Raw genomic sequence first — 20,600 nt, 5'->3', positions numbered from 1 at the left:
TTTTCACCCCACTGTGCTCATTATTGCCTTCTGTCATCAGTATATTTTAGAACTGAAGTTTACGTATTATCTCGAGGAAGCGTCGTTTTTCAAAAACAGCACTTTGGGTTCTTGTGGTTATGCAAAGTTTCACTGTTCCAAACAAGCCAAAATATAATTTCTCTTGTATGACAGGTAAGACAATCTTAGCAAGATTTTTTTTTTTTTTAATAATAATAAAAAAAAAAAATCAATTAGCTATTATCTCCCAAAGCATAATCTCCCTCATTTTTCTGCCGTTCTTGCAGTGTGTTTTAAGGATCTGAGGTATTTCCACTGCCATTTATCACCTGTGTTAAATGCCATCTGTCATGTTGAGAAGTCTCCAGGGATGTTTTTAATGACATGGAAGTGCTTCTAGGAGATAGAGCCCTCCTTCAGTGCACTAGCTCTCCAGGGTAACTACTACACCCTGGAGTGATCAATATCCAACCTTTGCATTAACATCTCCAGGAAATGGCACTGTGGGAAAAAGACGAAGAAAAAAAGGGAAAAAAAAAAACGCCCTATCTCTATATTGTTACTGATGTATCAACATGTCAAAATGTGCTTTAAAGCTCCTGATGTAATGCTCTGAATTTTTGGAAGTGACATAAAAAAAGGGAAGGTAAAGAGCAGCAGCAACAGAAGTCAGAGGAGGGGAAGTTAAACTACCGTGGTGTAAACCCTCTTTCCCCATGCATGCTTGGAGAGCCATTTCAGAGGCAGTAGAAAGCCAAACAACACACTAAGTACTCTGGGTCAGCCAGAGTTGAACATCATCTTCTCATCATCATATTCTTGCTCAAGCTAAATAATAAATGACAGTTTTTTTTTCGTCCCTCCTTCATAAACCCCCCCACCCCCCCTTTAAAGTAACAGAAGTCACCTTATATGGGAAGGAATTTCTGCATGTTAGGAAATTTTCTGAAAATAAAACTTTTTTTTCTTTCCATTTTGGCTTTTTTCTATGCTTTCCTTGAGCTTGTGTTTAAACTTTGGACAACCATTACTTAAATGACAAAAAAAAAAGCAAAAAAAAAGCATCCCATTCCCAGTTTGATACTGACGCTATCAGCCAGAATGACGATGCAGTATTTGAAGATTTGTGGGCTTTTTTAGCTTGCAGAACAAGAAGATGACAGTGAAGGCTTCAAATCTTGCCTCTCGCCTGTATCATTACCCATACTGCTGCGTATTTCAAGCTGAAGGCGTTTATTACAATTACCTGCACCCTGTCTGGTGGTAAAATCATTGGAACCTGAAGGTGATGTTTTTAAGCTGGATGATGAAATGTGTGCACAGGTGCGGAGAGAGACGAGGCGTGGACTGACCTTGGTTAAGAGTGGAGGTGCTGTTGATGTCACCTGAGATAAAGGAGGACTCAGATTGCTTTCTTACGGTGTCATTCCACATTCTCCTGATACGACTCTGTCAGGTCAACAAGGGACAGTCATTAGGATTTTAAGCTAGCCCTCACCCTTCAGATCAACTTTAATTAGATCTTCTGTGCATACTGCAAAACGTGGCACACCTCACCTGGCTGTTAATATAAAGCAAACAGAGGGCGGTCCTAATCTTAACGCTCTCTGTATAAATGCTTCAAATCTAATTTCATATATATATGTAAGTCAACTTTTGAACAAGTGCAGCTCTAGTCATCACTTCTTTGGTTGAGGAAGGCGGTGTGTGTGTGATGGTCTGTAATCTAAAACAATCCGAGGCTATTGTGTCTTTATAGCTATCAGTTCAGAGTAATAAAAGGATCATTTAAACATGTACTGTTTTTGCAACTGAGGTACTCCCTGTGGTAAAAAAAGCACCAGTAATGCTCTTAAAAGAATGTAATATTATATTCCATGCACATGGCGTTAGTGAGAAAAAAAAAAGATAAAAGCAAGTGCTAAAGGGGTAGAACAGAAGCAAGGCACTCATGCAGCACAGCAAATACTCATTGTAAAATGTGCAGTAATGCCAGTATGTCTTGATCCTCCTCGAAGCCTAAACGCTGACTGTGCACACTGTGCGACGCCTACATGCTCGTGTAACAGTGCAGTGCTGACAGAAACTTCTCAGATTCTTTCAAGTTCTACACTTTTTATGTTTCAGATTTATATAGAAAGAAACAACGTTCCTGTTTTCCTCATCTGGAAAACAAAAAAACACGTATTCAGAACATTTATTTAATGTTTAGTTGAAGCATTTTCTTGTCAGCAATGGGAGCCTCTAGACTTCTTGTCCATCGTTTTAAACAGCTTGACATACATTTTATTTTAGCTTCTATTCCACTTTGTTTTACTATTAGTGTTCATTTGTACCACTCTCCAGGGATGCTCTGTTGTAAGGATGTAAACATGGTCCTCGAAGGCCTCTGTCCTGCAGGTTTAAGATGTTCCCTGCTTCAACACACCTAACTCAAATAAATGCATCACTGTGCAGAACTTGACAACAAGCAGTTGCATCCATTTGATGTGAATCAGATGTTTTGGAGCAGCAAATATCTAAAACCCACAAGTGGACAGAAATCATTTTGAAATGCGAACCTTCATCCTATGAGCTAGTGAGCACTCCTCCAAACATCCAGGATTTTACCATTTCCATATTTTTTCTGAGTCGGTCTTTCCCTTTGTTCTTCCTGGTCTCCCAGTCCCCACAGAATCACCATCTTTGACCACAAGAACATTAGAAATGACGTAATGCTCTGTGCTTGTTTTTTCCCCCCACATACTGTCGAGTATTAATGCCAGATAGTTCAAATTTGCTCCATCAGACCAGAAAAATTTGCTTCTCATGGTCTGAGAGTCATTCAGTTTCCTTTTAGCAAACTCCCAGGGAACTGTGTTTTTAGTGAGGAACGGCTTTTTCTGGTAAGTCTTCCATAAAGGCCTTCAGCAAGGTACTTCAATCTCCACAAAAAAAAAAAAAATCTATTTTATTCAACAAAAAACATTGGCTTGCCTGACTTGTACAATCAAAGACCTTCATCCCAGGTCACTCAGTTTGGCTGACAGATCCAGAATATCTGTGCAAACAGTTTTCATTTACTATGAAGTGGGCTGCTGTGCTTTTTGACCCTTTAATCCTGTCCGGCTTTATATTCACAGGCGTTTGCCATTCCTAATTATGTACAAAAAGGTTCCTTTGGGCAAATTATAAAATTGTAGAAGCATCCCAAAGCACGCATGGAGGCTGAAATGAGTGTCATAAAAAAGTCTGAAAAGTCTGAATGCCTGTGTGAATTGGGTTTTTCAGTCTTTGTTTCAATAAACTGGGGAAAAAAAGATCCATAAACCTATTGTTGCTTTGTCATTCCAGAACGTGTGTAGGCTGATGAGAAACAGATGAGTTTTAATCTATTTTCAACACAAATCTGAAGCATAACAGAATGTAAAAGATGGGTCTGAACATCATCTGTCAGCATTGTACATCCTCCTCGGCGAAAGAAAACACTGTGCCTTTCTCTTCAGCTCTGGAAGGATCTGACTGTGTAAAGTTGCCGGTCTACCTGTGTGCCAGATGAGTAGCGTGCACTGGTCCGTGTTGTGGATGTCTTTGCAGAACCATGCGAGCTCTCGGTCGGCAGCCCACCGCAGCAGTATGTGTGACGGAAGCACTTGCTGTACTCTTTACGGACCTGCATGAGCAAACAGCCGAGTGTTTGCACAGATTGTTGACTTTAAAAAATGACTTAGCCATAATATCAACCAAGCGGTGTTTGGTCTTTATATTAGAAAAGTGGAATGCTGGAATACTAAAACTCTCAGACCTTTTCAACTTGAAGGACAAATCAGAGTTTCAACAATGCGGATCCAAAAAAACCTTACTTTTTTCTGAAGGAGGCAATGGAAAATGAAGATAAACATTCCTTGGAAGGTGTTGAATATGGTAAAGAGGTAAGCCATGACGATTGAGGCTTCGCTGATGAAGAAGAGCCCGAAGGACCAAGTGAGACCCAGCAGGCACAGCAAGGCGAAAGCCCCCATAACCCAGGACCTAAGAGACCGAAGGACAAAAGAAAAAAGGAGCAAAAAAAAGAAGAGGACAAATAAAACATTAGAAATTTCCAAAAGCAGAGCAATGACTGAGATTTTTATCACCTGGTGAGTGGGAGTGGGGGGGTAAAAAATAAAAATATAATGACAAAAAAACACATATGCAATCTTAAAACCCCCTAATGACACTGTCCCATCCCTCTCATAACACAAATTTTCAGCTCATATACAATTCCTCCCTTCAGAAAGAAAAAAGAAGCTACACCTAGCTTCGTAGTGTAAAGAACTGAAGATATGTTTCAACGTACTGAGCAGCAAATAACTATAAATAAACAAACAAGAAAAAAAAAGAAGAAACAAATAAATACTAAGTCGTCTAGTGTATGTTATCAAGAGTGGAAAACGAGGCAGATGTGGAACATTTTCAGGGAAAATTCCCCGCTTTGAGTGTAAAGGTCCCGTGGAGCCTTCAGACACCAACAGCGGTCACAGTTCGATGCTCATACACACAACAATAACCACGGCACTGGATTGATGAGAATGGTGATAGTGACCAGTCACAAGGAGGATGGATGAGAAGCATTCAAGCTGCAGTCTGGAGGAGGATGAACCGTTGAAAGAAAGAAAAAGACAGAAAAAAAAGGGGGAAAGAAAAGAACGAATAAGGGAAAGAGGAGAGAGGAAACTAGAAGCTGAAGAGGAGACTATTGGGCAACATGTTCTTACTTGATAAACCGTTTATTATCTTCATAGCTAGAGAGCATGATAGGCAGGAGGAGAGAAACACAATTAGATCAGAGCGCACAGCAGCGTGTGTTAGTTGGCACTTGAGTATGATATCTTCAACTTTGATCCAAGGGAAATCACTGGAGGCAATGAAATTAAGGTTCTAACAAGAACTAAAAACTTGTTTGTTTTTGCTGTTGTTGAATCAATTACAGAAATCCCGTCGATAGCAGAGCATTTGGTCAGAGCACATTGTCTGTGGTTTGAGTTTGCATTTGTGCTTCTGATAAGTGGATGGTGTTGTGTGGGTAGAATTATCTGAGGTGCATAATAAAGGCTTACCCAGGCAAATCTGTATTATAGTAGCCGTCACAAACGCGATAATTACTGGTGTGGATCGCAGAACAGAGAGAGAGGAAGAAGAAGGATGAGAGGAGAGAAGAAAAGAGAGGGTGCGCGTTAGCTTTGCCTTCACATGCAACATGCGATGACCATTGTGCTAAACTAGCTCTGAAAGCAAACTGGCACAAAGAACACAAAGGAAATTACCACAAGTAAACAGCCATTAGTAAACAGTGGGATTTCTCAGCGCAAACAAGTCTAGATTAAATCATTCCCGACGTCTAGGAATAAAATGCAGACAAATCTGAAAGAGCCACCAAGTTCAGCAAATGTGGTCTGCTGTGGTTTCCTTGATAAGCGAGTAGTCCATCACGAATCCACCAAGAAGTCGAAATAAGCCCTTTTCTTGACTTTTCTCCCTGATTGCGGTTTTACCACAGCGCTGTAATATTGTAGACATACACTGCAAAAAAAAAAAAAAACCCTAAAATAACAAACACCGACTATAAAAAGCAACAGCGTTGCTCTGACACAGAGTGGTGGCAGTTAGAACACTTTACTGTAATAATGTAATGGTGAAAACTAGCATTACTACTGCAACCAAAAAGCCCATACTACCCCCAAATGGAAGGGGTCATAAATCTCAGCCTGCAGAAAACAGCAATAAATAATGTTTAATCGATAAGGGGTAAAAAAAAAAAAAAAAAAAAAAAAAAAAAAAAAGTTACAGGCCAAGAGCAAAATTCTGAGGCAAAAAATCTTCAACAAGCAGAAATGTTCTGGACGTACATTGATATTTGTTCTGTTTTCTGCTTTCAGGAATAAAAACTGAGACCCATCAGAGAATAAGGTTAGACATGCTTCAGTGGCAAACGCACGTTAGCTGTTCTGCTCCACCCCACCCTCGCCCTCCCAAGAGCCAACAGCGCGTATTAAAGCTGCAGTCTTAAGAGTGATGTGTGTCATGCCAGTGCCATTCTGCGGTTAGTGGTTTGGAGCAAACAACACAGCACGAAAAGCAGGTTCAACAAAGTGCGTGGCGTCATCGAGATAGTTAAATCATCCACAAGTACAACTCAAAACACCAGCTTCATTCCGGATACAACCATCTGTTAAACATCCTTTCAGATAAAAATGATTAAAAGATAAAAAGAAACTGAAGAAGCAGCAGCAAACACAAGCATGACAGTAAAAGAACATTATTTTTCTTGTGGAAGAAAGGAAGCAGTGTTAAGGTGCGGACACAATGGAGAACGTCGGGGTTTCGGCACATGATTCTTCACTTACTTTATATTCTCCAGTCGGCTTGAATCTGGTTTCAGGGTGGTAGAGTGCTTCACCATTTTGTACATTGTGATCACCAAGAATATGAGATTGAGCTGTCAAAACAGAGTAATGGCAGTGTTAATTCATGAAGATGTATTACTCAAGAGAGAGCAGACACAGAGAGAGAGAGAGAGAGAAAAAAAACTGTTAATTTGACTATAAGTATTAAAAGCAGAGAGCCTTCAACTCTGCATGTCCACAGACTAATCCAATAAACATCTATCGTTCCAGCTAGTCTCAGACAGGCAGACTGGCGCCAAATTTAGTGTCATTCTATATCAATAAGAGCATGGAAATGCATTAAAATCCATCACTGTGAAAAAAAAAGAGAAGAAACAGCCATATAGCAGTAGTCTGGTTATGTTAGATGGGAATGAAAAGTAGCGGGAGAAATAAGAGAGCCTCGTGTTGTACAAAACAACTGCATATCATTTTATGCACATAGTGAAATATAATCAGGTATAACCACCAACAAAAGGCATGAGGGAAGATGGTATATTTTGTTTGATTCTCTAGTGTCTTGATATAAAAAATAAAAATAAATAAATAAAAACAGGAGGGAGAGGGAGAGTCCATGCTTGTTTTAGCATATTAAATCTTAAAGGACACAGTGGCACATATCAGGTTCAGACAAGGATACCATGTGCTGTATTTCTGAGCACATTTATTTGGTAGCTTAAAAATCAATAGTGTGATTTAGAGACACAAAGGCTGAACGGTCCAGCAAGGCGCCCCCTCCAAATAATTCACTTCAAAAACATTTATTCTGCTGCAAACTAGTCCACAACACAGCATGCACAAGCACTCACGGCAGATGTACCAAACTGTGTTTGTACCGCAAACTACCCATGTATAAATAATGTCAAGGAATGTCTGAGGAAGAAGAATTGAGATGTGTGTCTCCAATAGAGCGTGTCAAAAGATCACACAAATACAACAATGCAGCGGAAAACGTAGCGCACAAATAAACTCATTTGCAAAGACAAAAACACGGTTTTGTTTGTGCATTTTTAAAAACAAAAATAAAAAAAGATTTTCCAGGAGAGCCTCACAAATGGTGCATTAGAGTGCCACAATGATATTTTTAGAATGCCAGAAAAAGAAAAATGGAGACAAATTGCCAATACGAGGGACCTTTGTGAGCTGGGCTCAGACCACAGCCATTCATCCTTGAGTAGAAATTTCTTGGTGTTCAGGCTCACACTGCTATCAAAAGACTGCCTGTGATCAATACATCACCCCCTCTACATGCAATCAACTCACGGAGCCACACACACACAATGAGCAAGGCTGTAAAAGAAAGGGACGACTGCAGGAAAAAAAAAAAAAAAAGAAAGAAAAAAAAAGGAAAGAAAGAGCGCGAGGTAGGGGGAAAAATTGCTAACCCTCTTTTATATCATAGACGCCACTGAAACCATGTTTTGTTTCGCAGCTATCAGCCATTATTTCTGTCATCCGCTTGCATGAGTCAGAGAGGGGGGGAATAGGTGGGCAAGGACTTTTTGAAATATAAAAAAAAAACAAACTTTCACACATGGAGTGGTGACATGGATCCAATGAGACAGAGGAGAGGGGCACAGTGCTTTAAAGTAACCTAGCAGCATGGCACATGTTCCCACCCCTACCGACATGCTTTCGCAGCCCTTCCCGGGGGATCCCTCTTGCTGGGGCGAAGCTGCCTTGCCTCTATCCTTCACTCTGTCTCTGAATCATCACTGCAAGCCATGCAGAAGCACCTCGCCTCACTGGGACTGGGGGAGAAAGCTTTTTTCTGAAGTGGACTGTGTGTGTACACACTGAACTCTAAATGAACTGCTGGGGATAAAATATTAAAGGTGCAGATGGAGCTGTCCAGATGACAAGAACTGCTCACGACGTGTCATGATCCAAGAGGCCTTGTGTTGAAGCTATCTCAAGCATACTAATGGCTCCCTCCACCACTCATTACTTCCATGTTCCCCTTTCATGGAGCTAATACCTCCTGTACCCAGAGACAAGCGACCTATGCCTGGGAACACAGATCTAAATGTCTGCTCCGTGCTTTAGTTTCCAGTCAGTATTCGGAACCCTTTTCAGCAGGATGAAGGAAAAACATGACCACCTTTGGTTAAAGCCACCATTACCTGGCCCTCACATAGTTTGTGTTGCATAAGGGGATCCACACATAGCATAAGCTGCACTATTTCTTTTTACTTTTTTCTTTTCTTGTGAGTCTTTTCTATCCCTCTCTCTCATTGACAAGGACAAAGCCAATTTGTAGAAAAACCAGGGTCACGGATGATGTAGACAAACCTTGCTCCTGCAAGCTCCCATGAGGTGTCCCTTCTAGAGTGCTTTGTCTTTGCGAGACAATTGTTGCACGGAAGCCGAGGGGCAACGCGCTAAGATCGAGCCAACGCCACTAAGCCTCACTGCTGTCACACATTAGCTCTGCAGCAATACATTAGCTCCTCAAAGGGTCATGATTCTATCTCTCCGGTCATCACCGCTGGGATCCTGATCATCATTTCCACTGCAGACATATTTTTCATGCAAATTATTATGAGAGCAACACTCGATTGGAAAACAATGAAGGCCCAATTTAGGGAGGAGGAAACATATTCCTGTGTGGCTGACAGAGCATTTGCTGAGGCAGGGAGAAAATGTATGTTTGCTTTGATACGATGTTGGGTTTTTCTTCAGTTATAAGCTCGCACGTTCAAAGCAGGCGCTACAAGAAAAAAGAAAAAAAAAAAACAAAGAAAACAAAGAAAAAGGAATGAAAAGATAAAAAAAAAAGGCATTTCAGCATTTACTCAAAGACATTTCAATTCAACGTAGATCTTCAAGTCCTTTCTGCACTTCCTCATCCATGTTTAAATGCATCATTGAGAGGCAACATTTTCTCTTTGAGAAAACTGTGAAATGCAGTCCAGCGAGCGGACTCGTCTTTTATTTATTCTGCCACCGCCCACAAAGAGCACTACCGTAGCTTTGCTGTGAAAGCTCCTAGCAGTCTGCCAATAATGTGCAGACACTCACTGGAATTTGACACGGCTGCCCCTTTCTCTCTAGTATATTTTCAGTGTCAGCTTGATGTTCAACAGAGGTCACAGTGTCTGTAGATACTGTACTAGCCATTAGATTGTATAATGAACATGGTGCTGAACAAATACTACCCAACCTTCCAGGATGGAAGCAAGACAAGTTTGCAGAGCTGACTTGTCCTCTGGTGTGCACGAGGGCAAAGTGACACATCATGCGGTAGGCTGAGAGAATATATATGTGAGGGATAACGCGTGCTATTTCCTTTTTTTTTTCTGTAGAGGAGTCAGACTCCCCGAGGTCTCGTTCTTCTGAGCCTCTCTGATGGAGCGGGAGATAATAATGTCATGACCAGTAAATAATTGCATGCCTCTATGGAACATATGTCAATATGATATGCTATATGTCCTTCACTTTTGACGGTCCTTGACCAACAGAGAGACGGATTTGCTTTTCTTCTCCCTGACACTACCATCTACTATTTGCTAAGAGCAGAAAAACACTCAAGGAAGTGAAAGCAGAGGAGGATAAAAAGAGTAAGAAACACTAACATTTCCTATCTGCTACAGAATACCACATTGAGGCAGTTTTTAATATATTTATATATATATATATATATATATATATATATATATATATATATATATATATATATATATATATATATATATATATATTCTTTTTCTTGATCATATAAAGTATAAACTGAAGGCCGTTAAAGTACTGTCACTTCACAAAGTTGTACAAAACCAAGGTTAGAGTACACCATCAAGTCCTGATCCTTGTCAGGTGAAGGGAGGCACAAAGAATGGTTGGGTTTCTGGAAATCTGTCTTTGGCGCAGAATTAACCTGTCACTGTTGAGGAAGGCAGGGGTAAGAAAATCCTGCCGACTTCTTCCTTCAGTCCAAATGTCTCACTTCCTTTATCCTTCTCCTGCATCTCTTTCATCCCTCACTCTCAGTCCTCCCGCATGCTGTTAAGGCTCAGAACTCAAAGCAAAAATATATTGGCTTACCATGATGATAAAGGTGACAGGTCCAATAAAGCTCCATATGAAATGATTGTCCACACTTAGCCAGCACCTGTGATAAAGAAACAGATACTTAAGCTTTAGGGAGAGACAAGTATTAAAAAAACTAAACAAATAAAAAAACCCAATATCAGCTCCCCAGGACAAATAATAATGGGGGAAATACATTTTTTTTGTCGCTTGAGCTGAAGGTATTTAATGGATGGACTATTGTTGTTCTTCCATCAATATTTAACCTAGAGAGATTTTTCATGTTGAACATAAATACATGTGTACAAAACAGAGGAAAGACAGCCGGGCTTTAGCTGTGATATGGCCATTAATCTATGTAAAAGGCTTCTGCACTGCGCTCTTCTCTTTAAGAAAGCATTTACAAACAAGAGGTCACAGGAGGGTCTTTGAATAGACAAGCATTAATGTAGCTGCACCCGCCGGTGAAACCACAACGTCGGGTCTGTCAGCCACTTTCAAATGACATGAAAAATTGAACAGCTGCCCATCCCTGGCAAAAAAGAGCTCACATGTTTTGGTGTAGTCTCCGGGGACACACATAAGGTGCTGGCAAAGATGAGCTGATTTCATTTCAAAATCTACCACAAACAAGTCACAGCAGGTGAGTCTGCACAGTGGAGCGTTCAGTGTGTCTGCTCCGCTCTTACGCTTTCTTGGTCCCGTAGCTTCCATAGTCAATCGCTGCAGAGACGGCGACCACAATGGCGGGGAAGAGGTAGCCGGACACGTAGTAGTACTTTTTCCGTGAGTATTCGCTCTCAAAGACCTCCACAAGCATGAGATAGAGCTGGACCCCCTCAAGACACATCCAGGAAAAGGAAGCCAAGAAGAAGAAGTGGAGAATCCCCGCAATGATGGCACATCCAATCTGAGAGCGAACAATGACAGAGAACAAATATTATAGCTGGTTTTCAATACATAGCTAATAAAAAAAAAGGCATAATTAGATTAACTTGTAGAATAACAATAATCTAACCATGGAAAGAAGGATATCTGTTGTGGTTTCTTTATTGAAAACTGTATATCAAATACCTCCATATTTTATTAATACTCATCAAAAAGATGACATTCATCGCATTTACTTCTCTCATTCAGCAGAATGTATATCCATAAAACTGATGAAAAGCATTAATGAATTTTCATTCAGCACATGGGCTCTGGCGGTGCACAGGCCTGCGTTTCCAGCAGCACAGCAGAAATTAAAATGTCATGCATATTGTGAGGTTTGAGGTTTTAGTAAGTAAATTTCAACCTACAGCTCAGCACCCGAAGCTTCACTTCCCAGCTATACGCTCTGTTTTTGTATTTCTCCAAATTGAAGGGGAAATATTTAAAAATAAATATATAAAGCGAGGGTAGAAAGTGGTACGTTTGCAGGCTCAGCCATGGCAACAGTGACTTTAAGTGAAAGAGGAAAAAAAAGACCTGTCAAATGTAAGACATGCCTCCTTAGTAATCTGTATTAATGGTGCTGTCCCAGCCATGTCATGTCAGAGACAGCCAGGGAAGGTTGGAAACAAACAATGCTTTAAGTCCCATCCATTTTGTCCTAAAAGCATCTTTTGTCTTGAGGGATGAGATGAGATAAAGTGAAAGGGAATAAATAAAACCATATCAATAGGGTAAGGTCAGTCCAGCTTACCCTTGGTTCTGTCATGTCAATACCAATTAGGAATATCAACTCTGCGATAAAGAGATTGATGCACAGGTTCTTGTGGATGGTGTTGCGATCGCTCTGCAAGCCCCGGAAGAAGCAGAAGGTGAAGATGCAGATGGTGAGGCAGACCAGGGATACCACAATGCCAACGCGGGTGATGACCGTAAGGAGCAGTTCATGATGGTCTCTAATGTTGCCCTAGAAAAGAGCAAAAGATAAACTTCCACTTAAAAAGTTTATCTGCGAGGATTTTTATTTCCAGTATTAAGCAGAAAGATGGAAGTATTTTATGTCCTGGGCATCACATAGGACTTTGTTAGAAATGCTTATGAATATACAGATTGAATAAAACATTAGTGAAGTAAACACAGTTCTCGGTCACCGGGGAAACTCCAAAGAACAACCAACTTTAATATATGCATTTTGCCAATGAGACAAAAATATTCAACAACATAAAAGTTTTTATCTGCATGTAAGAAAATAAAATCCAAAGAGGTCCCAAGATATTCATGATGGAGCACAAAATGGTATAAAATGGTCTCATAATCATATTTCCTTCAATCCAAACTAAGTGTATTTCATTTTGACAAAATTTTTTCTTTCGTCAATACTTTCTAGACATATGTGAACTCATATTTTATCTTCTTCAATTCTCCAATTCTGCATCTAAATTAAAAAGAAATCTTTTAAGGTTTTTTTTTTATTTTATCTTTTTAATTTTTGGTGACTTTAACAGACTTTTACAAACAGAATCAAACACAGTTTTAAATACACTTTGACCCTCACTGCAATAGAATAGAATAGAATAGAATAGAATAGAATAGAATAGAATAGACACTAGATAGTACTATAGATACTTTCTTGTCAGTATGTCACATATGGTGACATATTGACATATTACATCAACCTTGCAAAATTTAGAAAATAAATAAAATAATAAAATAAGACATATGGAATGATGGCCTTGGTATAAAAACTGTTGGGACGTGTGGGACTGGGAGACTCTGTACCACCTCCCAGATAATACCTACAACATTATAACAACACCTGAACCCAGAAATGGTAATCCTGTTCCTAACAAATCTTAAATCATACTGGTGAGTTTGACAGGAAAGAAAAAAAAAGGTGTGACCTACTGAGATTTCACGGTGTGCCATGAGGATTGCAAAGTTGGTAAGATGACTGCATGAGCAGGTGGTGTGTGTTTTATTGGAGTCCATGAGCTTGCAGCCTTGGGTGGACCAGTAGCCCGTCATACTTCTCTCCGAGTAATTCCAGAAGGAGCAATTGGAGTTGAAGTAGTGCTCCATCTGCAGATAACAAGAGATATGGTTAAGTGTCCAAATAATTGACTTCCTGAAATTGAAGCACATGTAGAACACAGAGGCCATTTACCCCCTACTCATACAAAGTATTTTTCTGCACTGATATGAGTGAGGATTTCTCACTTCACAGCTCTTATGAAGCAATTCATATGTTGTATCTCATTTGGCACATGCTTGCCAAATTTACCGAAGCATGGTTGAGTATATGAGGCCTTAATAACAGAGAAGCATAATTGTTTGACGGCATGTCTTTGGAATTGCACATTTTCTCTGATAAAGAATGGAGTCATGCATGGCCCTCTGGGAACTCCAGTGACAACTTTAAAAGACGAAAGATAATTGGTGCTCCAGCAATTTCATCCTAGATTGTAGGGCTAATCTAGGAGTTAATTTTCCTCACTATAAAAGAAAATGGGTATCATTTATATTCCAATGTTGATTAAAGAATTAGTTTTCATTAAGAATTCACTTAGGTTCTAAAGACTCCTTTAATTTGATGTTCAATGACTTAAATAAACTGCCAACTGACCTAGTCAGACATTTACAATTCAAATTGCAGATCCCTGTCTGCTCTGGCTGTTCCCTCCTGGTGTTTTTTAATATGACCCCTCCATTCATTCCTGCAGCGAGACTCACATCAATGTGCTCCAGGGTGAAAATCACTGGTTCATTAATGAATACACGGCTGGACTCTTTGTTGATCGAGGCTGCGATGATGTCAGAGTTGACGGCCACCGACACGTTGCGGCCATAAGCCTCATTGGCCATCCTGATGGTGGCGTTCTCTGTGCTCAGGAACTGGCTCAGGTTTTTGTACAGCACAAAAACCAGTTTGGCAACTCCTGTGGGGTGAAAGATATCAGAGTAAGACAAAAAATATATTTTGCATGATTTACAGCAGTGATCCTCAATCCTATCCGGCCCACTACCCTGCAGGTATTAGTTGTGTCCCTGCTGCAACACACCTGATTAAAACTAAATGGATCTCTGACAAGCTCTGGACAAGTCTGCTATGGAGCCGTTTATTTGACTCAGATGGGCAAGGTCAGATTATTGAATGGGCATTATGGGCACAGGTCCAGGGGCCCACACCCACTTGGGTCCCATGTCGGGGCCACGTAGTTTGGACATGAAACAAAATGTAGATAAATAGTTACAGCACAGTGTCTAGTGTATTGCTACTGGTACCACTGGCTGAGAGATGTTAGAAATGTCATTTCACAGAGTATCATTCACAATTTTCAAAATGTTAAAGTGGGGAAGGGGCCTCCAGGAACACTGTGGACCCAGGGACCTGTGCACTTTTAATCCGGCCCTGCAGATGGGCCTTCAGAACTAGACTTGGGGTCCCCTGATTTAGACCACAGGTGTAAAACTCTGGTGCTTGAGTGCCGCTATCCTGCAGGTTGTTGTTCTCCACCTGATCCAAACACACCTGACTAAAATAAACGGGCCATTATGAAAAAAAAAAAAAAAAAAGTAGACAAGAAGCTGTTAGATCTGTTTGATTTGAATCAGACGTGTTGGAGCATGAAAACAATAAAAACCTGCAGGAAAGCGGCCCTTGAAGACCAGTTTCACACCCCTGACTCAGACAATGCATATGAAAAAAAATATTATGTGATGAGAAATCATTAAAAGTACTAAAACGCTAGTATTCAGTTTAGTAATTACATTTAAAATATTGAACACATGACCAGTATGAAGAGGACAAGTGAGACATAATGAAACAAAGCATCTATAAGTAGCTTATTATATCTCTGGCTGAAATTACAGAACCATGTAGTCTTCTCACTTTTTAAGTTCCTTTTTTTTAAAAATGTAATTAGCTCACAGATCACTTTACTCGTCAGTCTGTCTTTTCCGTAGCTTACCATTCCGACTGTTCAGCTTTACAGTATTAGCTGACAACTGGATTGAGATCCCACTCTTGCTGGATTGAGGAAATTTGAAGTCCTGGACCTGACCATCAGTGCTGAGCACATAAACATCCAGGACTGTCAGGAAAATATGGACAGGGAATCAGTTAGAAAAAAAAGAAAAAGGAAAAAAAAAAAAAATCCACACAGAAAAAAAAAAGGCCATCGGTTATTATAGATTTTCAGATTCAGATTAACAGGGTAAATAACAGAAGAGGGAAATGTTGATGCCAGAGCTTTCTTCTTGACAATTCTACTCCAACAATTCCAGCGTGCAAAGAATGCATGAATGTGTCATGTGAACACCAAATCTTAGCGAGAGTGAACTGTACAATAAAAATGTCAATCACAAAGTCATTGTTTTGTCCTAGCGAGGCACTCAGTAAAATTAATAAAACAGTGGAGGGGCAAAAAAAAAAGAAAAAGACTACTCTGTGTTCTGCCAGCTGAAGAAAGAGAAGACAGTGGAAGAACAAAGTATTTTTTCTCTCTCCACAGCAGGCTAATGTTCGCATTAATGTATAGAGTTACAAGGTCTAGAAGCGTGCATTTATAAAGTAAGCACGTACAATCAGAGAATCCAGTCTATTTAATTGTCTGGTATTTATCACTTTGTCAGTAAGCAGCTCTTTAAACCTAATATGCGTTGTTTTTCTCTTCCCTCGGGGTTTAAGCACTTCTTAGGAAAACAAAGCCCTTTTTTATAAGCAAGCCATATTTTCCTATCACGGGAGTGTCACTTTCAATGAACTTCATGTAATCTAATAAACTGAGCTCGTGTAGATTATAAAAGCTTGTCTTTTACTGACTCTTAACTCTTTACTTACTAATGTTATCTGCGGGAACTTTGACGATGGCAGGTTCCATGAGGTTGTCGGCGAGGACAAAGGCGCCCTCCTCCAGAGTGTCCAGCAACATGGTGGCTGCATGGGTTTGCTCAGTGCTGTTCATGTCCTGCCAGGACTTCAGGGCCTCTGGTCGCAGAAGGTTGTCTACTGTGTCCACAATGGCCTGAATCAAAGCAGACAATATAGACAGACGGAAGACAGAAAAGATATCTGAATAACTGATGGACAAAATAAAAGGAAAAGAAAAAAAAACGTTGCTTGAAAACACACAGTAAGTAGTGACATGCACACATTGGAATGAATGAAGTGCTGTGCTTGAAGCATGACATCCTGAAGACATCAAATAAACATGGACATTTATTTATTGATCTATTTTTGGATTATATACATAGCACGGACTTTTAATCAGACATTTATTGAATCTGGCAGATGTCTTTTTTTTTTTTTAAATAATAAAAAAGGGACGTGCTGAGAGAGTTGAACACGTGCATCACCGACGGTTACGGATTCAATTCCTCTCTCAAGGACATAGGACCAAGGCAAACACTTTGGGCTGCACAGAACTGAGCCTATCAGGGCTCTCTTACACCAGGATAATAAGAGATGGGCTGATGAAAGTATCTGAAGCTGTTCTCAATTAAAATTCTCTAATTGCAAAGCTCGGTGAACAACTGTACAACTGAGTCACCCTGCGAAAGGCTCTAAAGAGATCATGGAAATGTGCCCGATATGACTGTTAAAACTGCAGCAGGAAACATTGTCCGGCCTCAAAGAACCTCAAAGCTTAGAGAGACAGAGAATAAATTGGGAGAGGGGGGATCCAGACAATGCAAGGTAACTTAGGGAAATAATAAAATCAATGTGTCTAATCAGGTAATCAATGTTGGTGACGTCTGGTGGAATGGGTTGGGGGACAGCTAATGCGATGTTGTGCCGAGTCTGGCAGATGTCAGATAATGCTGACTCAACAATCACTGTCCCACTTCCCCTCACGCTGTCATTAGTCCAATGAATGTTGTGATTTACATCAATAACAGCAGTCTAACAGTGTCACCATCTTTCAATTTAAATCTAGATCAGGAAGTAAAGGAATGATGTAACATGAGAGGGGTTGGGGTGGGGGGGCAGTTACTGCTAAATATATGTTTTTTTCCTCTACTTTCCCGCTTCATTTGTGAGCGTGTGTCTGTCTATTGGCTAATTAGCTTGATCTATTTTAATACCCTCGCAAAGGACAGATTTAGATTCAGTTTTGGGGAAGTGCATGTGTTGTACTGGAGACAGGTGTAGTAGGACACTGATGTTCCACATACTGGATGGATATGAGGCCGAAAAACACTGATATCTAAAGATTACCCTGTGAGGCTCTTGAGAAAAGAAAAAAAGTTTGACCTGAACATTTACTTGCAGTTACCCTGCAGCTACAGGTCTGTGCTCGAACAAATTACAAAAAAATTACCTAAGACCTGTGTCCTTGTTAAACAACAACCCCTGTTTTTACCCTAAATGCAGTGAAAGGTCAGGCGGTGGCCTTTGATATAAAAGAGGTTCGAATGAATCAAGTCTGGACAAGTGAATATAACAGCGAGCTCTTGCAGGACGAACAAAAGAAATAGCCATAAAGCCTTGAATCGATAATGAAAGAGATTGGGTGAACTTGGGTTGAGGAGTTATGCATTCAGATTGGCTCTCTTAAGGAAACACAATCAACATAAGACAGAGAATGCGGAATGAATGACGTTTAAATCATAGCTGTCGATGTGGAGAGAGGAGAACAACACAGAGACACACCCGATCAAATGAAGCCAGCTCACTGATGGGAGATGACTTCACTTTTGTCTTAGAGAGCACTTTCAATGAAACTGTGGCCATGTCAAGCACATACTCAGAGAAGCAGGAAGCACAGGGAGGAGGGAGTACATGACAGTGCATAAGGTACATGCTGCTGAACTTGGGCTGGGGCACATAGATTGGTGCAGGAACAGAGGGGACAGCAGCAAGCAGAGTGGACAGAAGCATTGCTTCAGTACCTTCATGTATGCCCTGCATGTCCTTTCTCGCTTTTGAAGCTTTTTTTGTTTTTTATTAGAAAAGAAGAAGAAAAGATAACAAATAGAGACAAATAATTTGCACAAGTTCAAGAGTATGTGGAGAAAAAAAAAAAGGCCATGTCTGAGTGCTGGATGTACAAACTATCTAATAAGTAGCCAATCCTCATCGCCTTGTGCCACAGACCTGTTTATGCACAAGCCTATTTTTAAAAAAAAGGGATGTGGCTGGTATTATTGACAATGGTGTATTTGGTTTTTACGCTCACATGACACGTGACAATTAATTAGCACAGGCAATGTAGTAATACAAACGAATGCATAAATATAACCATGATATCTGCTATGTGTCAATTTTAAAAACATTACAAGTGTTTCTCTTTTGCTACGTTAGTAACTTGCCTTTTAGCTCGATTTCAAACCATGAACTTAACTAACCTAACAAATAAGGCCATTATCTCATCCATTAAGTATAGAAGTCATCTTAAATCTCACTGCAGAACAGCTCAAGATAGCATCAAGAAAAAACTGATTTCATATTTTTGTCATTATGGAAAAGAAGTTTGGTAGTTGTGGTTACCTTATTGAAACTCCTTCCTGCAGAATCCTTCTCACTGGGTCTCAGCTCTTGGAGCTGAGCATCCAGGATATCCACCAGCTGCTCCATCAGGCGCACTGAGGAGCTGACGTCCCCGGCAAATACGGGGCCTTTGGTGTGCTTGGCTAACTCGTTGGCCAAATTAGCTGCATTTTCACCGCTGCGGATCTGCAGGAGCAGAGAGTGAATAATGTTGACAAGAACAGAAGAAGACAGCCTTGGATGGTTCTTTGTAGCTACATTTCCAACAATGCATCACACTCGAGTGAGTGTTTGAAATGCCAGGGCGTAACACTGGTAATGCAGACATAGATTTTTTTATTGCCATCTGCGAGCAAATTTAAAGCTATAATCCTTGCAAAGTGCAAATTTCTACTATTCCAAATAACCCTTCCTTGTTTTTCCATCTGCACTTTCCACTTATAGGGAGGAAGATAATGCAGAGCTCATACAAACCTTCTGGGCCACTTGGTTGACCCAGTGGGAGGTACAGTTGCTGAGATCTGGGCCCTTTGGGTGCCAGTCCCCAGTGGAAAGAACACATAAATAAGAGGCTGTGCCTGGCAGGGAAAACAAGAAAAGAATATTCAAGTTTAATCAAGTCAAATCAGATTCTATTTCTTTTTTCTCCTGTTAGGTCATTTGCAGAACAACAAATGACAAGAACATAAATCAAAGGAAGAAACTGTGTAAAATCATAATTCTACTGCGGACGTAGAAGGAAAAATATTTTATTGTCTTTTTTTTTTTGTTTTGTTTTGTTGTTTTTTTTTTTTAGTCTAGTGAGCGTCGCAGACTATTTCCACTGAGATTGAGGAAACCAGTTAACTCCAAACACCAATCACCAGTTTTATTTTGGTCAAATTGTTTTCTGGAAATATTTGCAACACCTTGCACCTGGCTTTGCTACAAAGTGGCAGCAATTTTCTTTTCTCTCCTAATCAGCTCCATGTCTGATGAAGTCTGAGCACGATTTCACACACAATCAAAAACAGGAATGCATGCCTCCACTGCAAGCTCTGGAGAAAACAAGTGAGCCTTCTCACTCCCCAACACAGCCGTTACACATCGCCTAATCAGGTTCTGACGCAGAATGACACAGCTAAAGCCTAACACCATAACAAATTGTTTCATTGATTCTCTGCCACTTGTGCTCTTTTTTTAGATAAAAAATATCCCGGCATGTGCGAATATCAGCCAGATCTAACAAATGCGTGAATGAACGCTTGAGATGCTTTGGGTCATACCGACTACAGAGAGAACACGACCCTGAGGTGAAAGGGAGCTCTGTTTACCTCGTGTTCCCTTGGGACAAGGTCGCTCCACAAGCATGCCTCTCTGGGTCTGAGGCCACATTATGTCTCTTTTTTCAGTCGCCTTGCAGAAGCGCTCAGGTAACGGGAACGACTCCAGGGGAGGAGGAGACGTAGTCTGTGGAATTACAGGAGGCGGCTTGGGCGCCCCCCTGCCCTCCTTCAGCCCTGTTGTGGTGGTAGTGTTGGCCACACCCCAGTGCACTGTGGTTGTGGTGGCTGCGGTTGTCGTTCTCTGAGGCTGAGTGGATGTGGTGACTTCCGACAGAGGTGGTGCTGTGGAAGATGGAAAAGGTAAAAAAAAAAAAAAAAGGCATTACAATTGGCTGGCGCACTAACATGTGATGTGATAAAACACGACTGCAGCCATGATTAATGAAGTATGCTTCTCGTTTGGTCACATTTATACATCTTATAAAA

General features: G+C 40.5%; 1 protein-coding gene across 1 annotated transcript in view; it reads right to left on the bottom strand.

Annotated features, from left to right (window-relative positions):
• Positions 1-20,600, bottom strand: part of adgrl2a (adhesion G protein-coupled receptor L2a) — a 63,867-nt gene that overhangs the window by 3,218 nt on the left and 40,049 nt on the right. Inside the window, exons 4-18 of the mRNA XM_079245258.1 lie at positions 20,163-20,456; positions 19,324-19,427; positions 18,850-19,035; positions 18,252-18,290; positions 16,201-16,384; positions 15,329-15,451; positions 14,091-14,296; positions 13,266-13,439; positions 12,115-12,327; positions 11,120-11,340; positions 10,446-10,512; positions 6,366-6,457; positions 3,843-4,011; positions 3,524-3,652; positions 1,353-1,449 (exon numbers count right to left, since the gene is read on the bottom strand). Coding sequence (XP_079101384.1) covers positions 1,353-1,449; positions 3,524-3,652; positions 3,843-4,011; positions 6,366-6,457; positions 10,446-10,512; positions 11,120-11,340; positions 12,115-12,327; positions 13,266-13,439; positions 14,091-14,296; positions 15,329-15,451; positions 16,201-16,384; positions 18,252-18,290; positions 18,850-19,035; positions 19,324-19,427; positions 20,163-20,456 — 2,298 coding nt within the window. The remainder of the gene's footprint in view (positions 1-1,352; positions 1,450-3,523; positions 3,653-3,842; positions 4,012-6,365; positions 6,458-10,445; positions 10,513-11,119; positions 11,341-12,114; positions 12,328-13,265; positions 13,440-14,090; positions 14,297-15,328; positions 15,452-16,200; positions 16,385-18,251; positions 18,291-18,849; positions 19,036-19,323; positions 19,428-20,162; positions 20,457-20,600) is intronic.

Source organism: Telmatherina bonti (assembly GCF_933228915.1).
Source record: "Telmatherina bonti genome assembly, chromosome: 8".
NCBI classification, from domain to species: domain Eukaryota; kingdom Metazoa; phylum Chordata; class Actinopteri; order Atheriniformes; family Telmatherinidae; genus Telmatherina; species Telmatherina bonti.
The sequence above is the reverse complement of the archived record's forward strand: the minus strand, read 5'-3'. Positions and strand labels throughout refer to the sequence as shown.